Here is a 20588-nt window from a genome sequence, read left to right on the forward strand (position 1 = left end):
TGAGAAGGGGATAGACTCCAAGGGCTGATGATACGCAGGGAACCCGGCTTCAGCTGACCACAGAAGTCCCGTTAAGCAGGCCTCCCCTCCTCCAGACTTTGGCAGCCGGCGAGCAGGAGGGAATCCAGGAGCGCCTGGACCAGGGTTGAACGAGGACAGCTTGGGCTCCGGGAACGGAGCAGCTGCACACGGGGCGTTGGGTGCACCAGGTAAGACGATCGCGGTGGGACAAAAATGGGCCGGCCGGAGGCTGCGTTTGAGAGAGGTCGCCGTCGAGGACGTGGATTTGAAGCGCTGGTTGCTGGCCAGCGTGGGCCGGAGAGCGAGGGGTGGCTCTGCTCCCCAGGTGGCCTCCAGCAACTCGCATAGGGCCGGGCATTGGGGGAGACGCTGCCGCGGCAGGCACCCAGCGGGGTGTTTAACGATGTGCATCGTCGGGGCCTGAGCACCCTGAGGGGCCGGCAAGGCACGGCGCGCCGCCCGGCCAGGCCAGAGCCCAGCGGCTGCAGCCTGGCGCGCGCGGATCAGAGCACGAGGCCAGCCCGGCCCCCGACTTCGCGCCCTGCCGCTGCTCCTCAGCCCTTGTCGGGCGCCAAGCGCCGTGAGGGCCTGACTGAGAGCCCGGCGCAGGCGTATTGAGCGCCCGAGTACGCAGGGGAGGGCGGCAGGGCCTCCCGTTTACGATTTATTCCTTCTGTAGCTGGTCCGGAGTCCAGCCCTGACTGGCGACCTTGCCCGCCCTCCTTACTTCCCGGTGATAGGCCCACTCTCCTGCCAATCATGGGAGAAGGCGGGCGCTCGATGCCGTTCTGGGCGCTGAGAGAGGCGTGTCCAGTCAGAGGTTGAGCGGAGCAAGAGCACCTTTCCCTTCGCACGCGCAGCCGGCCGGTGCCGCGAGCTAGGTACGGGGGCTAGGGGGCGGGGCCGGTCGCTTCCCCTGGCAGGTGGGGGGGGGCCCTCCCTGGGCTCGGTCCGCTGACGAGTGGCGGCCTCAGGTGAGGGTCCCGCGGGGCGGGGCCGCGCCGTCCCGCGCTCTGCCCCCACCCCCGGGTCCGTTCGCTCCCCGGGCCGGGTCCTCCCGGCGGCCCGGCGCTGGCGGGGCGCGCAGCGTTACCCGGGGTAAGTCACAGCGCTGCCCCGGGCCGGGCAGAAGGTGCCCGCGGGCCGGCAGGCGCGAAAGCGGGTCACACGCTCCCCGGGCCCCGCTCGGCGTCAGGCGGGGCCGGACGGGCCGTGACCCGCTGAGGGCGGGATAGCGGAGCAAGCCAGACGCTGGGGTAAGGTGGGCCCGGCTGTGCAAAGCGCCGGGCTGCTACTTCCAGGCGGCTGCCCTGGGGGGGCTTCTCCTTTGTTCCAGTAGGACTGGCTTATTTGGATGAATAGGTCACGAACTTAACTGGTATATTTAAAATGGCTTATTGTTTATCAACTAGATTTATAAACAAAATGGCACACAGCCCAGGGTGCGGTATCCTGTGGCCCACGAGAGCCCTTCATTGGGCTTTGTGTGCCTTGCTGAGACACACACACCTTAAATACCGATGTCTGTTTCAACTTGACCAGTTAAATGACTGACTCCTTTCTAAAGCAGGTGTCTATATAGCGATTGTAGGCTTGTCCTCTTTCCAACATGACACTTCTCCAGGTGACATTATGCCTTGAAAGGCTCTATTGACGCTTCCGTTACATTTATAGAGTGCTGTAATAAACGTGAGCAATGCTTTGTACAGCACGTAAAGAAGCCGCGATCTGTGCCCTGAGGGGTCTCTGTTTATCTGCAGAGATTGTACAACCTGAGCAATGATGATACAAGCTTCCCACATACATGCTGCCTCATCAGTAGGCCTCAACCCTGCCCTGGCAGGACCAGTTCTGTGCACCATGTAGGACTGTATTCATTGTAATTAGAAATGGTGACATGCTCATCTGGTATAGTTACAGCACTAAGATATTTCAGTGCATCAACACTGCATGATATTTCCTTGCTCAACCATACCTCTGTGGTGCAAAAATGTGGTTCTTGGTGCATTCAGGTACTTTTGCCATACTGTTCTGGCAGCTGAGGGCAAGTTACACAGATGCAGCTTGGCAGTCATGTTAGAAATTACAAATTGGTGAGAGCCTGATACTTGTGTTACAGCCGTGTTCACAAGTATGGTAAAAAGAGTATAGTTCCTAACCATGTGGCTATGTCCTAACCATGTTCTGGATGGTCACAAACAAGGTACCAATCAGTAGAGCAGATAGGAGAGTTGGGTTAGTCCTTGATCTCTCTGCTAAGTCTGTTTTCTAAGGGTCGTGAAAACATGAGTATCTGCTTTACTACTTCAACAGTGAAGTAGTAACAGTCACAGGGGGAGGGATAGCTCAGTGGTTTGAGGATTGGCCTGCTAAACCCAGGGTTGTGAGTTCAGTCCTTGAGGGGGCTATTTAGGGATCTGGGGCAAAAATAATTGGGGATTGGTCCTGCTTTGAGCAGGGGGTTGGACTAGATGATCTCCTGAGGTCCCTTCCAACTCTGATATTCTATGATTCTATGATTCTCCCCACAAAAACAGTTTTTCTGTATCTGGCAATACCTTTCCCTCTAAATATGCATCTATTATGTTTAATAGGTGATATTAGAACAATTAGTTGGGTCAAAAGCCCCAGGAATATAGTTACAGTGCCTGGCCTGAGGACCTGTTTGGCACTTGGGCAAATCTCACAGGGAAGTTAGTGTGAGTGTTGCCTGAGTAAGGAATGCTGACTAAGGCCTATATTATGCTAAGAGCCTGTTCAACAACCCTGCTTATATCACCTCTGCTATCCAGACCAGAATTCAATACAGAAGGGAACTTGCTAAAGCTAGGAGAAAATTGCAGTTCCATCTGGTCTAATTTAAAATGAAACAACCACTTTCACACCCCACCACCATCACCTACTAAGCAAAAAAGGTTAGGCCATGTACAGGTAAAGAGCACTGGACTCTGTTCCCTCCCCGTCTTGTGAGTGACTTCTCTTCTGTCTTTAGTATTTGAAATGACTGCCCACCTGGCCCTATGGGAAGATGTTTTGCACAATGAGCAGCTCATTCCAGAGGTAGCTGCAATCGCTGTGGATGCAGCATTGCTTGAAGGAGTTCTGATGAGGACCAAAGAGGATTCCAATTCATCTGACGTAAGCTCAGCTTATTTAACTACTCAGTGTTCTCACACAGAAATAATGCATTCTTGGAAAAGGATCAAATGACTCAGCAAGATTTCTGCCCCACAGGACAAGCTCTTGGGAGGGAGATGGTTGCAGGTGATGAGGCTTGTTTATTGAGTCATCATGAAATGTGCAATATTTTGCAGTAACTGCACAGCTCCACAGGAGACTAACCAGAGTTGAGACAATAGCAGAGTAAGCTTCCACCACACTCCATAATACCAGCTGTGGTCAGACTCAGATATTCTGCTGAGAGATCTACCTGCATTATGAAAATCTGTTTTATTTGTCCATGAGAAAACATGAGGTTTGGATGTGGTGGCTTAACAGTGGATGTCAGTGCTGTGTGTTCACTCTCCCCAGGGGCAGTCCTGGTGTGATGGATGTGCTCCCAATATCTGAGCAGAGCTCATCTCTGGTAAATCCCAAGAAGTTTGTCAGTGGGAGGTTCTGCTTTTCAGGAACCTTCAGCTACCACCACAACTGAACAAGGAGAAGAGGATGGTGTCACTTTAAATGGCCTGGACTTCACAGGGATACCAGCTCTGCTTGGGAGGCAACTTCTCCCTTTGGTGAACCTACTGTAACTTGCCAGAGGGGAACTCTTGTGTTATAAGCAGGGTCTGTCAGACCAGGATCCTGCTTGTGGACCTGATCAGGTTCACCAGCAGCCTGTAAGAGAAAGGGACTGTGTATTGGCAGAAGGCTGGCTAGTTGCCTGGCATCTCCATGGGCAGGCTGCAGGAAGACTGTAGAGATGACTGACAGTGATGCTGTGGAGTATGTCTCTGCCATGTATCTTTGTGTTTTGATGCTGGCTCTGCTGTCCAGTCAGTCTCTCTCAGATCAGCATCTGCCTAGGGCAGGGGTGGGCAAACTTTTTGGACTGAGGGCCACATCTGAGTATAAAAATTGTATGGCGGGCCATGAATGCTCACAAAATTGGGGTTGGGGCTTGAGGTGGAGGCTCCGGGTGGCGCTTACCTCCAGTGGCTCCTGGAAGCAGCAACATGTCCCCCGTCCAGCTCCTACGCGGAGGTGTGGCTGGGCAGCTCTGCTGTGCTCTGCCCCGTCCGCAGGCACACCCCTGCAGCTCCCATTGGTCGTGATTCCTGGCCACGGGGGGCGATGCTTGGGGCAGGAGCAGCGTGCGGAACAGAGCCCCCTGGATGCCTCTATGCATCAGAGCCAGAGGGGGCCCATGCTCCTGCTTCCGGGACCCGCATGGAGCAGCCCCTGCCCCTGTTCCCTGGCTGGAGTGGGACAAGCCCCAGACCCCGCTCCCTACGTTAAAATGGCTGGTGGGCTAGATCCGGCCCATGGGCTGTAATTTGTCCACCCCGGGGCCTAGGGAATTCTAGGATTTGATGCTGAGGAGTAGGGAGGTAGTGTTGCAGAGCAGACATACACATTGGCTTCTGAGAGAGGAGTTGGCTTCTCTTGGCATGCACAAAAGGTTATGACAAACAAGGAGAATAACTTTTGTCCTGTATAAAATTGCTGTTTTCAAAGTGGCTTATGCCTGGGATGTGGTCTCAGTGAGGAGGTGTATCGAGTCTGGAATTTGCAGTGACTGGAGTTGAGTAGCCAAAGTGAGTCAAAAATAATGAGACTCTCAGAGATAAATTTCAGAACTGGATATACTATAAAATTCAGTCATTCTTTGAATAGTACTTGTGGTAAATCTGGAGACTACATTCTATCATTAAAGTGGAAACAGAGATTATACTCCTTTAAATGAAAAGTTCAACACAGCTGTAACTATGGAGTTGCTACTGAGGTCTCCCAACTCAAATTCCATTATATTAAGTTTTGTAAAATGAAACACTCAAAAGTAGACATGCCAAAGTTCAGGCAATGCAACCTGTGGTGTACTGCGGGAAAGTCTGTTCAAGGACAAATGAAGTAAGGATCTAGTCTAGAGTATGTCAGTTTTAAATTGGGACTCATTTAAATGGGAACTGGCTGGGCCACACTTTCAGAGGGTTTCAGCCCAGTCTGTTAGGAAAAGGAAGTATGAGGAAAATGGCTGACTTCTCCATTGCTGAACCCTTATCTGCAGGTGGTGAATTATGCTCCCTTTACATTGCTCCCATCTGTAGTACCAAGCACCATCTTTGAACAAGCCTATGCTGTTCAGCAAGATTTTAACCTACTTGTGGATGCTATTAGCCAGAACGCGGAATTCCTGGAACGCACTCTTGCTAGGTATTTATTGTACTGTATATGTTAACTAAACAAATATTTTAAATGTAAAGGTTCTATCACTCTTAATCTTAGTCCATTTTTGCTGTTACTTCTTGAGTTGCTGCCCTCAGTCATCTCTACTGATAGTTTATGGATGTCCCTCAAGTTCTTCAGGTTACAGACAGGGTATAAATACACCACTTCTGCTGCAGGTTACACTTTCTGTCTGCCAGACTGGTCACAGAACTAACCTCTCCTTTTCCCCACCACATTAGTTTTCATAAAATGGTTGCCAGTAGTTCATAAATAGGTGCATTAGACTCTACATTCTTATTTAAATTTAGTATTTTTTAGCTGTTTTCAGTAAGGGTTTTGGGTCTCTTTGGGCCTTGCAAAAGATGACAGATCTATATGGGAAAATGGGGTATGGGTAGGGCTTCTCTTGCCTCACTATATGCTCCACTTCAGATGGTCTTACAGACTTTATCCTCCCACCTGGGAGCCTGCTTGAGACTTAAATTCAGTGTTAACCACTGGGATCTTGCTGTCTGTACCGCTATTCGCTGAAGGTTTTGTTTCTGGCAGCTGTTGGCATGGCCAGGAGGGTCTGAGAGCTGCAGGTTCTGATTGCCAGCCCACGTAATAAAATATTCCACAAAGACAAGATGCTTGGGCCTTCCCCCAAATTTTGGACCAAAATTCTGTCAGACTTTCAGCTCCATCTGTTGCTATCCCTACCTGTCCAGTAATCCTGGGGAGCTGAGGGTGCACCTTTTATGTTCAAAGAGCTGTTGTACTATGGCAACATGACTGATCTGTTATGACCCTTGTGGGGGGAGGAAAGGGACTAAAGGTTGTGCCATCTAACCTGCAGGGCTGTCTAAATGGACATTTGCCAGAAAAGACATGCAAACTCCAACCTAGTAGCTGATACCTGTAGCTATGTGGCCAGGCCCAGGATTCTTGTGGCTCTTGGCCAGGGGAAGTGAGGGTAGTGTGTTATGTAAACAACTTATTGCTAGTAAGTAATCCAGTTGTTTGGAGTAGAACATACATGTAGTTTGTGCCAGGGCCCTTTCTAGAAGGGTTATACAGCGGTGAGTACAGTGATGTGCAGCTTGGCCAGCCAGTAAACTACCAAAACGTGAATTTGGTGGTGGCCCCCATAATTTGCACTGTGAATTATTATACCAGACCCCAATGGGAGTGGGGAGACTTTTGGTCTTTATCTTTGCTGCTTTTTTCTATCTTCTGTTTGTCTTCTCTCTCTTCCTTCACAGAGATTTACACTGGCAGCTGCAGAGGGAGAGTATGGGAGGGAGAGCCTCTGCAGCATGGGGCCTGGGTCGCATGCGGGTTTAAACTAGTGTAAATGGTGGATTCTCTGTAACTAGAAGACTTTAAACTATGATTTGAGGACTTCAGTAACTCAGCCAGAGGTTAGGGGGTCTATTACCGGAGTGGGTGGGTGAGGTTCTGTAGCCTGCAATATGCAGGAGGTCCGACTGACTAGATGATCATGACGGTCCCTTCTGACCTTTAACTGTATGAGTCTCTGAAGCTTCTTCACAGAGAAGCTTTTTATTAGGGTCCCTATTGCTGTGTGTGTGGATAAGGGTTATCTGACCACTTGAAACTCTTGCCTTATGCACAAGGGTACATTGTAAATGCTCTAGGTGAGGCTTGAGCTTGTGCAGTTCTTACTAATGCTCAAGAGCATGGTCTGACCACAGCCCTGTGCATTGTGCTGGGGAGTGTATCCTGTAGCTTCCACCATGTAATAGATAATAGATTTCCTCAGGTAAGGGCTTTATCTCCCTTATAACAAAGTAAATTGATTGGTGTACTCTTTTTTTTTTCTCTAGCACCATCAAAGTGGATAACTTCACAGCTCATCTCTTTAAAATCTACAAGCAAGTTCTGAAAGAAGGGTTGGCTCAGGTATCCCACAGGAAGTAGTCTCCCCCTTCTTCCCTCCTCTTACCTCCCACCGCCCCATTAGCAGCCACTCTCCTTTCTTTCATAATGGAAGTTTGGGGTTTTTTGGTAATTTGAAAGATCTCTCCTACAGGTTGATTTTTGAACTGTTCAGTCAGTAGGAGGATGTACAGGGCTACTCTCTAGATTATGGTATCTTGAGTAACTTGTCCCATTTTATGAGACCGTTCAGCAATCATGCCTCTAAGTATTTTTGGTGGGTATTGCTGGGAGCAGTCTAACCTTGTGTGAAAGAGGACTGTGATTATACATACTTCTAATGTTGTCTTCTGAAAGTCTCAAAAGAGCATTTTGCTGAGTTCCAGTTCAATGTAGCTGGGTCAGAAGTAGCACTTAAGGGCTTTCCTGTGCTGTTAAATTTCTTTTGTAGCATAGTTACATGTTACCTTTTCTTGCCATGAGATGTATATGAAAGAGGGAAATGATAAGGGTTTCATATGATGTCTGTCCAAATAAATGCAGGAAATAAGCTAAGGACCCAACCAACAGTCTTTACTCTGCCAAAACTCTATTTGACACCAGTGGTTACTTTACCAGAGTGAAGATTGCTGGCTGCAGCCCTAAAAAAGAGGGTTTTTAAGTGAATTTGTCAAAGTGGCCTGTGGCAAGTGAGGTGCCTCACTATGCTGGTCAGAGATGTGGAGGAATGGCCGTTTGCTATATTTTGCATTTTATTTTCCCTCTCGTTCAGTCAGTGTTCTTAGGAATAAATCGCTCAGATTATATGGTTGACCATGGTGCAGATGGCACTCCAGCACTGAAGCAAATCGAAATAAACACCATTGCTGCCAGCTTCGGAGGCCTTACTTCGAGAACCACTGCTGTGCATCGGTAAGGGAACCCCTTTGAAACAAAGGCCAGTCCCGGATACTTCATTGCTTAGCCAGTGAGGAGGTTTCAGCAAACCATCAGTCTGCATGCTCTGTGTGTCTTGTGCTGTCACCCTGTCATAACCTCTTAATATCTACAAACTCTCTAAACTTCTGTTTTACAAATCCTAGGTCAGCTGGGATCATCATGTGATTTTGTTATTTCTCTTATATCACAGGCACATATTGAATGTTTTGGGTAAGTCCAAGGAAGCTTCGAAGTTACTGGACAATAATCCATGCCAAGGGATTGCCTTGGGCATTGCGAAAGCTTGGGAACTCTATGGCTCAGCCAGGTAAGGGAGGAGTAGCTTGTGGGAAGATGTCAGGATGAGTACACATTTATTTCTCGAACTGCACCTTTTAAAAGGGATCTATTTAATACATACAACACTTCTTTTAACTCTGTAGTGCTCTTATTCCCCTACCATCCCAGAGAAGGAGGATCTCTGTTCTTCAGAGCACAAAAAGAAAAGGAGGACTTGTGGCACCTTAGAGACTAACAAATTTATTGGAGCTTAAGCTTTCGTGAGCTACAGCTCACTTCATCAGATGTTAGTCTCTAAGGTGCCACAAGTACTCCTTTTCTTTTTGCGAATACAGACTAACACGGCTGCTACTCTGAAACAGAGCACAAAGTTACTGGGTTGGCCATACACTGTTTTCTTTAAAATTACACAGTATCCAGCTGCCCACAGGTACTCCCTAAAAGGCATGAAAGACTTGTACTGGTAGAAGACTTTTTGTAGCCATTCTTGAATCCTCCTATTTCTTCCCCTTGTGCTCCTGCCCAGAGCTGCTTTTCTGTAAGAACACGGCACCTGGCACTGCCTTTTAGCAGTGGACTAGGAACTAGCAAAGAACATCAGTTGGAAAGCCGTGCAAGCAACACACACCACCAAAGTGAATTTAAAAGGTGAAATGTTTAGCTAGAGGTCCATAGTTCTGTGTGGGGTGTGTTTCAGGCTCTGATGCAGTTCTTGGGGTGTATGTTTCAGGGCTGTGGTGGTGTTCCTGGTTGCAGACACCGAAAGGAATATTTTTGACCAACGCTGCATAGAAAATGAGCTGTGGACCAGGTAACTGTTTAACGTTTTAGGATGAAATAATTTGTTCAATCCCACTTTACAAGGACCCAGATCACATAACTCATTTTAAAAAAACAAAAAAACCTTGCATGTCTTTCTAGTATTATCTTAGATTATTAAAATTGAGCATTTAAAATCCAATGTGCTTTTAAACACTTGTGTTAGGGTTACTTAGCATTTCAGTTTGGGCAATAGACATGCTCTTAGACCGGGGTGGACAAACTACAGCCCATGGGCCAGCCCCAGCCCCTCAGGGCTTTGGATCCGGCCTGTGGGATTGCCACCCCTGTGGCTCTCCCAGAAGCGGCCAGCACCATGTCCCTGTGGCCCCAGGGGGAGTGGGATCAGAGCGCTCCACGCATTGCCCTTGCCTGTGGGTACCTCCCCTGAAGCTCCCATTGGCAGGTCCCGTTCCCATCCAATGGGAGCTTCGGGGAAGGTACCCACAGGCAAGGGCAATGCGAGGAGCCCTCTGCCCCAGATGCAGCAGGGATGTGGTGCTGGCCACTTCTTGTGGCGGCAAGGGCAGGCAGGCAGGGAGCCTGCCCTGGCCTCTGTGCGCATCACTGCAACCCCAGAGCCGCTCCAGGTAGGCCGGGCCAGAGCCCGCACCCCTACCCCAAACCCCTTGCTGCACCTCACACCCCTCCACCACCCCAACCCCCTGCCCTGAGCCCCCCTTGTATACTCCGCACGCCTCCTGCACCCCAACCCCCTGCCCTGAGCCCCCTTGTACACCTCACCCCCTCCCATACCCTGCACTCCCTCTCGCAACCCAACCCCCTGCCCCAGCCCTACATTCATGGCACTGCATGCAATTTCCCCACCCAGATGTGGCCCTTGGGTCAAAAAGTTTGCCAGCCCCTGTCTTAGACTATGAGCAAAGAATAAAACTGGTACAGGAGGACCACCAGAAAGTATTAGAGCAATGCTATTGTATTTGGGGGTCACAACATTGCAGGGGAATATTTCTGTTCATAATAGGCTTGGTTGTACACCACCTCACTTCCCCTTATACCCTCAACCCCTCCCCCCCTTCACATCTAAATTATGACCTAAGACCATCACAATTCTCTATCCTTATAGTGACTTCTTAAAGGATCCTAGTCCAGTTACAGTGGTATGAAAACCTAGGGATGTATCTTTCTGCTTTTTGATCTATTTTGTGCTATGTATATTAATACGATGGGCAGGAGTGATGGGGACAATCTCCTTGATGGAAAGGGGACACTTGATTATGGGCCAGCCACATAGACCTTTTTAATTTCATTACCTTGGCTCCTCGCCAGTATTTAAGAGCTCTGGGTGCTGAGGAAAATCTGTTAGAGTTAAATTACCTTGGAAAAAGGGAAGAGAAGCCAGCAAGCCTTACCCTTTTCCTCTAGGGCTCTAAAGCCATTGGGGATGTAAATTCCATTTGTGATTTCACTTGCAGATATCTGTCTCTTTGCCAAGTTCAATGACTCTCACTCCTCTCTCAAAGGAATATCCGGGTGATCCGGAGACGGTTTGAAGATGTGTTTGAAAAGGCATCGTTAGATAATGACAGGAGACTGTACATGTAAGTACTTGCCGAGGCCCTGCCACAGCATTCTGCTGTGTTCTTAAACAGGCATTAGACACAGATGTGTGACCCCAGATTGGCAGAGGTGGGTCTGAGACATTCTTTTCACATCACACTCAGTAAATGGTAACTTTCAATCCAAATTGGTGGCATACCCCTCTCTTTTGAGATTTAGTAGGTTTAACATTTTTATCCTCTTCAATAAGAAATCCAGAGCTTGCTTTTCCTGGATTCACTGGAACTGAAATAGTTTTAGAAACGTTTCTGGGTTGTTGGTTTTTTGTTTTTGTTTTTTTATATGGAGGCATAAATTCCCTCTTCTGAACCACAGCCCTGAGGACCTGGCAGGATGGCATGTTTCGTTTGTGTGTGTGTATAAAAACAGTGTAGCTGTTACAGAGCAGTGTTTCTCAAGCTTTTTGGTACCAGGCACTGGCTTTACTGCCTTCTTAAAGTGTGTCAGGGAGATCCTGGGGACCGGCACCAGTCCACGGACCAGTCGTTGGGAAACACTGTCCTAGAGGGTGCCCCAAAGAGCACTCTTCTGCTTACTGGCAGTGTGACACATTGCTCATGGGAACGTACATTTACTGGGAGAACTTTATTGCATGGTTATTAGTGCCACCATAGGAAGCACTGTTCCCTTACTCTTCTCAGTTGTTGTAACCTCCATCTTATTCATTAGTTGGAGAAAGTCTCACTATTTCTGCTCTTCAGTCTCCTGGACTCCTGACACAGGTCAGACTGTTGAAACTATAGTGTGACATTCACAAAATCCAAATATGGTGCTTATTATCATTTGTTTTGCGCAGGTCCTCAGTGTGCATGACGCTGTCCAACCATAAAAGGGGCAAGTCATGTCCCAAAGTTCAGCTGTGTGGCTACATTCATTTCTCTCCAGTTCCACATTTGATGTTTCTACGGTTTTGTGTGTGTGTGTGTGTCCCATACCCCCGACTTTTTAATCAGAGATATCATATCAAACAAAGTGTACATTTCCTCCAGGAATTCCTCTTTTCTTACTGACTGAATCCCTTTAAATCATACGTGGTATATAATTAACTTCTCCAGCTGTTACTCACTGATCATGTACAGAGTTGGTGAAGCCAGAGCTTGGTCTTGTGGTAGCTGCTGAACTTGAGAGTGGATATACTAAGATCACCTGCATTATCAAGATATCAGAGTTGTTGTTCATATCTGAGACTTAATGGCAAATCTAGGGCAACTGCTCTTCCAGTGATTTGTGAAGAACAACTTCAATATTTTAGGACAGTGGTTCTCAAACTGTGGTCTATGGAGTGTTAGCTGGTGCTCTGCAGGTCCTTCTTCCAGCTGGTGGTGTTGCATCCAGGCTCTTCGTTGCAAAGAAAAATCTGGGTGTCCATAGAAACAGAGGACAGTCTTGATGCATCTACTCTGGACCACTTCTGTAGAGCAGCAGATAGAGCCAGAGCTATCAACATACTGGAAGAGCCAGATGTTGCTGGAGAGGGACCAGAGCCACTGGTGGGAGAGGATTGTCCTGGAGAGAAGAAAACCAGACAGTATATCCAGGGGGAGTGGAGGGAGAGGAGGACAAGGCAGTGGTGAGGCATTTGGGCTTGATGCAGAGTTTGCGGGGTGAGGTTCTTTGGCCTGAATTCATAGATTCTTAGATACTAAGGTCAGAAGGGACCATTATGATCATCTAGTCTGACCTTCTGCACAATGCAGCCCACAGAATCTCACCCACCCACTCCTGCGAAAAACCTCTCACTTATGTCTGAGCTATTGGAGTCCTCTAATCGTGGTTTAAAGACTTCAAGGAGCAGAGAATCCTCCAGCAAGTGACCCGTGCCCCATGCTACAGAGGAAGGCAAAAAACCTCCAGGGCCTCTTCCAATCTGCCCTGGAGGAAAATTCCTTCCCAACCCCAAATATGGCAATCAGCTAAACCCTGAGCATATGGGCAAGGTTCACCAGCCAGACACCCAGGAAAGAATTTTCTGTAGTAACTCAGATCCCACACCATCTAATATCCCATCACAGGCCGTTGGGCCTATTTACCATGAATATTTAAAGATCAATTAATTACCAAAATCATGTTATCCCATCATACCATCTTATAGAGGAGGTCAGTATAATGGTCGCTTCTGGTTTTAAAATTTATGAATTTTCACTAGAGAAGGGAAGTATGTGCAGGAGAGCTGAGAAGGGGACCAGTAGCAGAAGTGCACTGGCAAGGGTGTGAGGAGATGTCAAGGAGACAGTGGATGAAATCTTGGCCCCATTGAAGTCAATGGGAGTTTGTCATTACTTTCAACAGAGTCAAGATTTCACCCAAAATGTGATTAGCTTTTACTGTGACCAAGAGCAGAAGATTGATGTTATTAAATGTAGTTAAAAATATATCAGAACTTTCCTACAGTCACTTCTCCATAGAAGCAATTGCTGTAGTTGCCACAGGGATGTTACACAACAACAAATAGGAGGGGAGATGGTCTGTGCACTGGGACGGGAGGTGCTTTAAAAAGCTGGATAACTGTTGCTCTTGAAGGAGTTTGTGTCTGATTGTTCGTATGTTCTGAACGCTCCATTTCTCAAATTGTTGATGTTCTGATGCATAACCAGAGGCTTCTAGCTACTCTTCTGTGAAAAGCCTTGCATGCGTGCCATACACAGCTGGCTCCATCATCAATTGCTTGCCCCACTAGCTAATCATTACCCACAGAGCTGTCTATACGTGCATTGTTCTTCACAGATGTTCGCTTTCAGGACATGGAGGGAGAGCCATCCCTATTACAGCCTGAGGGCTAGAGGAGGATGGATTGATATGATGGTCTTTATTCTAGGGAAGGCCAAGAGGTTGCGGTGGTGTATTACAGAGAAGGTTACATGCCAGAGAACTATAACAAACAGGTGGGTACTGACTGCTTTTATTTAAAAAGCAAACACCAAGTGCAGTTACCCTGAACGGGGTCATTCGTCCCTCAAGTCTGTAAATTACCTTGGAAATCACTTAATTATCTGAGCTTCTTCAGTGCACCCCTGGCATTCGGATAGTGCTGGTTTGGGGAATATCTGGGACGTATGAACAGATTTCTTCCCAAAACAATTTTCTGCTGCACATTGTTGTCAGTTCAGTGCTTTTACTAAGCTGAAGGGGACACATTCACTGGTAATGTATAGGGCTAACCCTCTGACTAGAGATAATGTCTGACCTGAAGTATTGCATTGGGACCATGTTGGAAAAGTACATGTCTGAAATGGATTTTTATCCTTGTTTAAAAGGCTTTAGGCAATAAGGTACTTCCAGACTAGCACCAGAGCGTAGAATCACCACCAGTGCTGAGCTGTCTGTCTGAGCCAATCCAGTGAAGAATATCCAGGCTGACCTACTAATCATTTGCTAGTGCTTCTTCCAGCAGTAGGAAAGGACCCATATGGATTCGGGTCTGCATGCCTTCTGTGTGCTCCTTTCCTGCCCGCTGGGGCTGCATGACAATGTTTAACTATAGGAAGTGGAATACATGTGGGGGATCAGGGAACCTAAATTCATTCAAGTGACTCTTGCTATATCTCCCTCTTAGAACTGGGAGGCACGGTTGTTGATTGAAAGGTCCAAAGCAGTTAAGTGTCCTGACATTGCTACCCAACTTGCTGGGACCAAAAAAGTTCAGCAGGAATTGAGCCAGCCAGGAGTAATGGAGAAATTACTGCCCAGCCGGGCTGAGGCGGTTGCTCGGATAAGAGCGACATTTACTGGCCTCTATTCCCTGGATATGGTAAGTAGTCTCATTTATGTGGTGCATAAAGCAACACTTCTGTCTCCTACCTAGTTCACACCTGCTTTGATTTGATTGTGTGACCTCTTAGTTAAAAACTATAGCACAGTAGGAGAGTAGTGAAAAATGCATTTAAAAAACCCTCTCTTAAACAGTGTCAAATTTAAGACTTCAAGTTGTTTTTTGTTTTGTGTTTTTCTGGCCTCTTCAGTGAACTTGCTGTGCGGGGTGTGGTATTTCTGCTCAGTTTTGGAGTAGAACAAATAGCCAGCTGTTCTGGAGATAGAAACGGGCAGGAATACTGCTGGGATTTTGCTGTTGCTATTTCTGTCTCCCACTAGGGCGAAGAGGGTGCTAAGATGGTTGCAATGGCCATTGCTGATCCGGAACGATATGTGCTAAAGCCTCAGCGGGAAGGCGGAGGTATTCAGCTTCCTTGATTTGTGAGCTACAGAGCCCAGCAGCCTGGCTGGAGGATCAGGCCTTTGCACTTCTCTAGGATATTTGTTCTGTATTTTCATTGCAGTGTTCGTAAGATACCTGGAACAGGCAAGGTGCCTTATAACGCCATATTTGGTGTATGTAATACTTCGGCTTTCCTCCTACCAGCTGTGGCATTAGGACATAAAAGTGGCTTAAAGCCATCTTCACTCCCCCTCTTTGAGTTTTGTGTTGCACCTCTTGGAGGCACAGCACAAAATCTCACCCAGCAAGTTTACTTTGTCTTATGCCCTCTTCCTTCTGTCTCTGCCCAATTAGTACAAGCATCTTCATCTCTTCCAGCATCCTGTGTTGACTGGTCAGCTTTGGTTTTCCTTCTTTCCTGCCTCTTGTTCATAGAGAGATTTGTCTTTTTAACCTGTCTTTCAAACCTGCAGGCTGTTCTGCAGCCATGGGCCAGCCCCTGTGCGCCCCCCCCACCCCCACCCATTGATAGTGCTTATGATTGCAGTTGTTGGGGTTGGTGATCACTGAGGGGATCCCAGGACCCAGACTAGTGGAAACCAGGCCCATAGTATTGAATCTAGAATTCCATGGAGAGCCAGTGCCGTCTCCGGGGGGTGGTGGTTGCATCCATCCTTGTTGCTTAATGGGTGGATGTTCACATTTGCACCATTTGCAGTTTCTTCAGGGCCATCTAATGCAACTGGATCCAGTGGCTTCTGTTGTGGGGATTTGTTGAAATGTATGATTGTATGTTACCAGGGAACAATCTCTATGGGAAAGAGCTCAAGCAACTTCTGGAGAAGATTAAAGACAGCCCTGAGAGGTCCTCCTATATCCTAATGGATAAGATCACACCTCAGACATCAATGAATTACTTGCTCAGGGCTCACAGTCCCCTGAAAATATCAGAATGTATCTCCGAGTTGGGGTTTTTTGGTGTCTACATCAGGTGAGAAGTTGGCTTTCTTTGCAATATTGCCATGTCCCGGTCTCGGCCATCCCCTCAGCTTTGGTAAATTAAAACAGTTCTGAGCAGCAGGCGTTACAGTGCAGCAGCACCAGCCAGACAAGTGTGCGGAAATGAGTGCATAACAGAAATGCAGCTCTTCCAACATCACCTCTGTCAATAGCTTTCTGTGCATGTCACACAGGCACCAAACTGTGGCACACTTGCACTCCCAGCTAGTGCCAGACTATGCCAGTTTAAAATACAATTAGAATTCATGCCAGCAGACTGGACCATAAGCTGCCTGAAGTAAAAAGGATTAGAAACTTGATTTCCAAGGGTGTCATCTTCAGGATCTTAGGCCCTGCAGGAATTTCATAAGTCAGGGGCCACAGAGAAAAAGATTAATATTGGCAGGTCTCTCTGTGCTCTCTGGTGCTGAGTTGTGCAGCAGCCTCAAATACATTCCAGGCCAGAGGTTTTCACTGAATGGACTATGCAGCTGAGCAATACTGCTTACCGTACAGTTTTCCCTGTACTATGTATTTTGATACTATGTCAGCTGATGCTTTGACTCTCCCCTTTTTGTGTATGGACAAACCCAACCCCTCCAGGGCCCCTAGAAATGTTGCCATGATTTCAGAATAGAAACCCATTGTATACAGTTTTGAAGACAAACATTCTCCTCAGCAGCACTTACAGCCCAACACTGGATATGCTAGGGAGAAAGAACTAAAGTGCAATTGTTGAGAAATTGACTAGCCTATGTACAAGCCCAACGCAAACAGTAGTCAACATACCTAGGGCAAGAGAAATTTTTTTTAAAATTGAAAAATGGAGCTAGTGCCATAGGAAATTCCTTAGTTTTACAACTATTTTAACTTGACAGTTTGTGTTTTTTTTTTTTCTTTCCCCCCTCTCTTGCAGCCAGCCTGCTCTAATCTTAGGCAGGCCCAGTTGCCTCTCATTTCCCTGTCATGTGTTGAAGGCACAAAGTCTAATAAATTTCCTGAATTTAATTTGCCAATATAGCTCTTTCTTGTGCTGTGACCTAGGGATTATGGTTGTGAAGGTGCTATTATTGCATTGTTTCCTTAGTAGATGTACTCCTCCTGAAACAGGCTCACATCTAATCTTTTTGGGGCAGGGTCTGTCTTTGTGCTTTGCCTAGCACAGTGGAATCCTGGCCCAGGACTACAGCTCCTAGGTGCTACAGCAATACAAATCTGTTCTCAACAGAAGAGAAGCCTTACCATTAGGCCCAAAGTGTTTTACACATGTCCTATTGCCCAGGGCTGTGGCAGAGGGGGACCAGGCTAGAATTCTCCAGATCTAGGATCAGTAGAAATGCCAGACATTGAATAAAGCTTTAAATTTTGCAGCTGCTCACTTTAACCTTTCATTGCAGGCAGGGGAAGGACATTGTGGTGAATAAGCACGTCGGTCACCTCTTGCGAACCAAGGCAGTTGAGCATGCAGATGGCGGGGTGGCAGCTGGGGTGGCTGTGCTGGATACTCCCTATGTGATATGAAGAGGATACCTCCCACATCTGTTGCCCTAACTGCTGCCAGAAGAGCTGTGATTTCCTTTAGGGTTTGATAACTTCAGTGTTTTGATAAATTTCTGTAAACAGGACCACAGGGACATTCCCCCTCCTAGCACAGTGATCACGGGGAGGGCACGTGCAATCACACTTGTACCAAATACTTTTGTGCTACTCCCCCGCCCCCCTAAGTCTTTCCTTTTTAATTCTTCCCTCAGAAAGTCTTGGGTTCTCATCTGATCTTTTTGCCTTATTGATAACTTCACACAAGCTAATCCACAGACCCATCACCACCTCTGCTCCAGGCAGCCAGATGTGAATGTAACACTCTGAATTGTCCTGAATGCAGCTGCTTTCTCAGGAATGAGGCCAACCTATTGTTCAGAACTCCTTGTAACTAGGAGTTGGGATTTCCATATGTACCCTGTTCAAGACACTACAGCTGCCCAGTCTCTCCTTAAGTGCCTGATCCCAGAGGGTTAAATGTGCCTTCCACGTTTTCTGCTTCTCATTTAGTTGCTACCTATGAGGGCATTTGCTTTCTGGGCCAAAGGAAAGGAAGATGGAGAACAGAAATGAGGGTTGATGGATTTAGTTAAGGGCTTCCTACCCTAATGCTGCTAGCCTCTGTAGTAGAGAGAGAGCCTGGAGCGAGGCCTGAACCAAAGTCAGCAAAAAAAAAAAGCTATGAGCAAAAGTCAGACTATCAAAAAGCAGCTGCTTGCTTACAGGTTCACTGTCTGGTACATGCATGAGGCATACGCATAGCTAGCATTGCTAAAGCCCAGGCATTCCGAAGAAGTTTTAGGTACAGGGTATTAATGTAAGCACATTCCAGAAGGCTGGTCCAGGTACACCACAACAGAGTTATGGAACAAACACAGTCCTAGGAGAGTGTACAGAAACACACCAACCCCAAGTAGGACAAAGATAGAAGGCTAGAATGATGGATGGAGATGTCTTGTTCAAACCAGCACAAACAAGGTGTAGGGTTGGTAACCAATCATGCCAGGAGTGTAATACGTAACTTGTTTGTATCAATGTATAAAAGGAGAAATCATAGGAGGGGGCAACAGAAAATCCTGCTGCTGACTGAGCTGAGCCCTTGTCAGTGGGCACTCATGTTAGCTTACATGTAACCATGGAGCCAGGGGGCTAATACTGTGTCTTAAGGGCAATAAACCTGGCCGAGGGCCTTTGCCACCGAACCGAGTCTGGTCTTTCTGGGTAATGTTATGGAGGTCTGCTGTACTAGCAATCTGCACAGAGCTGGGACAGCGCACGCACACAAACTGACGGCACTGGCTGACCCTGACGGCTGATTTGGTAAGTGGTGAGCTGTCCACTGTAGGAATTGACATCTAACATAAGAGAAAACTCTGAGCTAGGGACCCCCCTTTCTTTTACCTTCAGATCCCCACAGGGTTCAATGAGGAATAGACCTGCTGGGTAACAAGTAAAGGCAGGCCACAGGAGTTTAAAAAAGAAAGTGGGGAAAGGTGAACTGGAATACGTAAGGCTGTGGTAGGGACATTAGCCTGAAAGAAGAAGAATAAAAGTAAGAAGGGTAGACTATTGCAAACTGTTGGCATGGCTGTGAGATGGCTAAGGCGAAATGCCATAAAATTGGTGAGGCAAGTAACAGAACCGAAACAAGAGAAGAGGTAACCCAACCTGTTGAGCACTGGAATGCCGAGGCCCTGCTGCGAGGGCATCAGGCACTTCAGATGCATGATATGCTTGAGCAACTGAAACAGGAAAATAAAGAGTCTGGGAGCCGCAACAGAAAATCTGCAAAAAAAGTGCCATCTTCCAGCATAAATATTGGAGGGCAACAACAGACTGCAGGTACTTTCATAGCACCTGGAATGTGGGGACAGAAATGGAAAAAGGTGGCCTTAGCAAAATTAAAAGATGGAACATGGGATTATTGGAGTGTGTGGTGCAATGGGGACATGTGGAATGACCTAGACCACCTCCTCTCTAACAATCCTGGGCAGGGACCACTGCACTGCACCAACTCCTTATGATAAGAGCCAGGTCTTGGCAAAGCCTAAACCGAGACAGAGTGGTACCTCTTAGAATGGGCGAAGCACACGGAGAGGGGGAGGAAGAACACTCAGATGGGTCTTTCCAGAGAGTGGAGATTGAATAGGTGAAGAAACACAATGGTTAACAGATTTCATTAGACAACATGAGCTGTGAACTGATCAGGGGTAAGGCTATGATTAAGTCACGGAGATGGTCCAGCGACCTCTGTGACTTCAGTCTGCGGGGGTCGGGAGCTGCAGGGTCCCCTGTTGCCCGCGGGGGCAGGGAGCTGCTGTAGCCCTGCTGCCTCTGGTGGCCCCTGGAGCTCCTCGCTGCTGCAGGGGGCAGGGTACCCCACAGCTCCTGGCCACCATGGGCAGCAGGGTAGCCCTGAGCTCCTCGCTGCTGCAGGTTGCAGGGAACCCCCAGAGCTCCCAGCCCCCATGGGGGAACCCTTGAGCTCACAGGCCCCCAGAGCTGTGAGCAGCAGGAGTACCCTGCAGCTCCCAGCCCCCACAGGCAGCAGGCGCACCCCACAGCTCGTGGCCATGGGGGAACCCCCAAGCTCCTAGCTGTGGACCCTGGAGCTGCAGGCAGCAGGGGTACCCCGCAACCCCTGGCTGACACCAGAGGTGAGGGCACCCTATAGCTCTTAGCTCCCCATGGGCAGCAGGGGAGCCCCCAGAGCTGCAGGTGGTACGGGTACCCTGCAGTTCCTAGTCCCTGCACAGCTATCCCGCTTTAGACAGTGTGGGTACCTACAGATCCCATTTTGTCCTGGATATTTTTAGTAAAAGTCGTGGACAGGTCACAGCTCCTGTGAATTTTTATTTTTTGCCCGTGACCTGTCCGTGACTTTTACTAAAAATATTTGGGACAAAATCTTAGCCTTAATCATGGGAGAAGGAGAGTATAGACCCTCAAACTAACAAACCTAGAGACAGTGGGTTAACACCCACAA

General features: G+C 47.9%; 1 protein-coding gene across 3 annotated transcripts; it reads left to right on the forward strand.

Annotated features, from left to right (window-relative positions):
• Positions 1-95: 95 nt before the first annotated feature.
• GSS (glutathione synthetase) lies at positions 96-18804 on the forward strand. Of its 3 annotated transcripts, XM_037915554.2 has the most exons (14): positions 96-209; positions 701-902; positions 3014-3159; positions 5252-5397; positions 7242-7317; positions 8066-8205; positions 8423-8539; positions 9242-9322; positions 10815-10892; positions 13727-13793; positions 14465-14659; positions 15001-15082; positions 15866-16055; positions 17461-18804. In XM_037915554.2, exons 3-14 carry the CDS (start codon positions 3022-3024, stop codon positions 17582-17584), a joined length of 1434 nt encoding a protein of 477 aa, XP_037771482.1. In that variant the 5' UTR covers positions 96-209; positions 701-902; positions 3014-3021; the 3' UTR covers positions 17585-18804. The 3 variants fall into 3 exon arrangements, with proteins under 3 accessions (XP_037771482.1, XP_037771483.1, XP_037771484.1); XM_037915555.2 differs by lacking the exons at positions 96-209; positions 701-902 and adding an exon at positions 904-1119; XM_037915556.1 differs by lacking the exons at positions 96-209; positions 701-902 and adding an exon at positions 3256-3607 and having other exon boundaries at positions 3026-3159.
• The last annotated feature ends 1784 nt before the right edge of the window (positions 18805-20588 follow it).

This window comes from Chelonia mydas, chromosome 13 (genome assembly GCF_015237465.2).
Source record: "Chelonia mydas isolate rCheMyd1 chromosome 13, rCheMyd1.pri.v2, whole genome shotgun sequence".
Classification (NCBI taxonomy): domain Eukaryota; kingdom Metazoa; phylum Chordata; order Testudines; family Cheloniidae; genus Chelonia; species Chelonia mydas.

Bases quoted from the DNA above. Each gene is read 5' to 3' on its own strand.
- GSS (XM_037915554.2), top strand. From the start codon at position 3,022: ATGACTGCCCACCTGGCCCTATGGGAAGATGTTTTGCACAATGAGCAG. The intron at 5,398-7,241 runs GTATTTATTGTA...TTTTTTCTCTAG, and splicing joins CTGGAACGCACTCTTGCTAG to CACCATCAAAGTGGATAACT. The intron at 8,206-8,422 runs GTAAGGGAACCC...CTTATATCACAG, and splicing joins AGAACCACTGCTGTGCATCG to GCACATATTGAATGTTTTGG.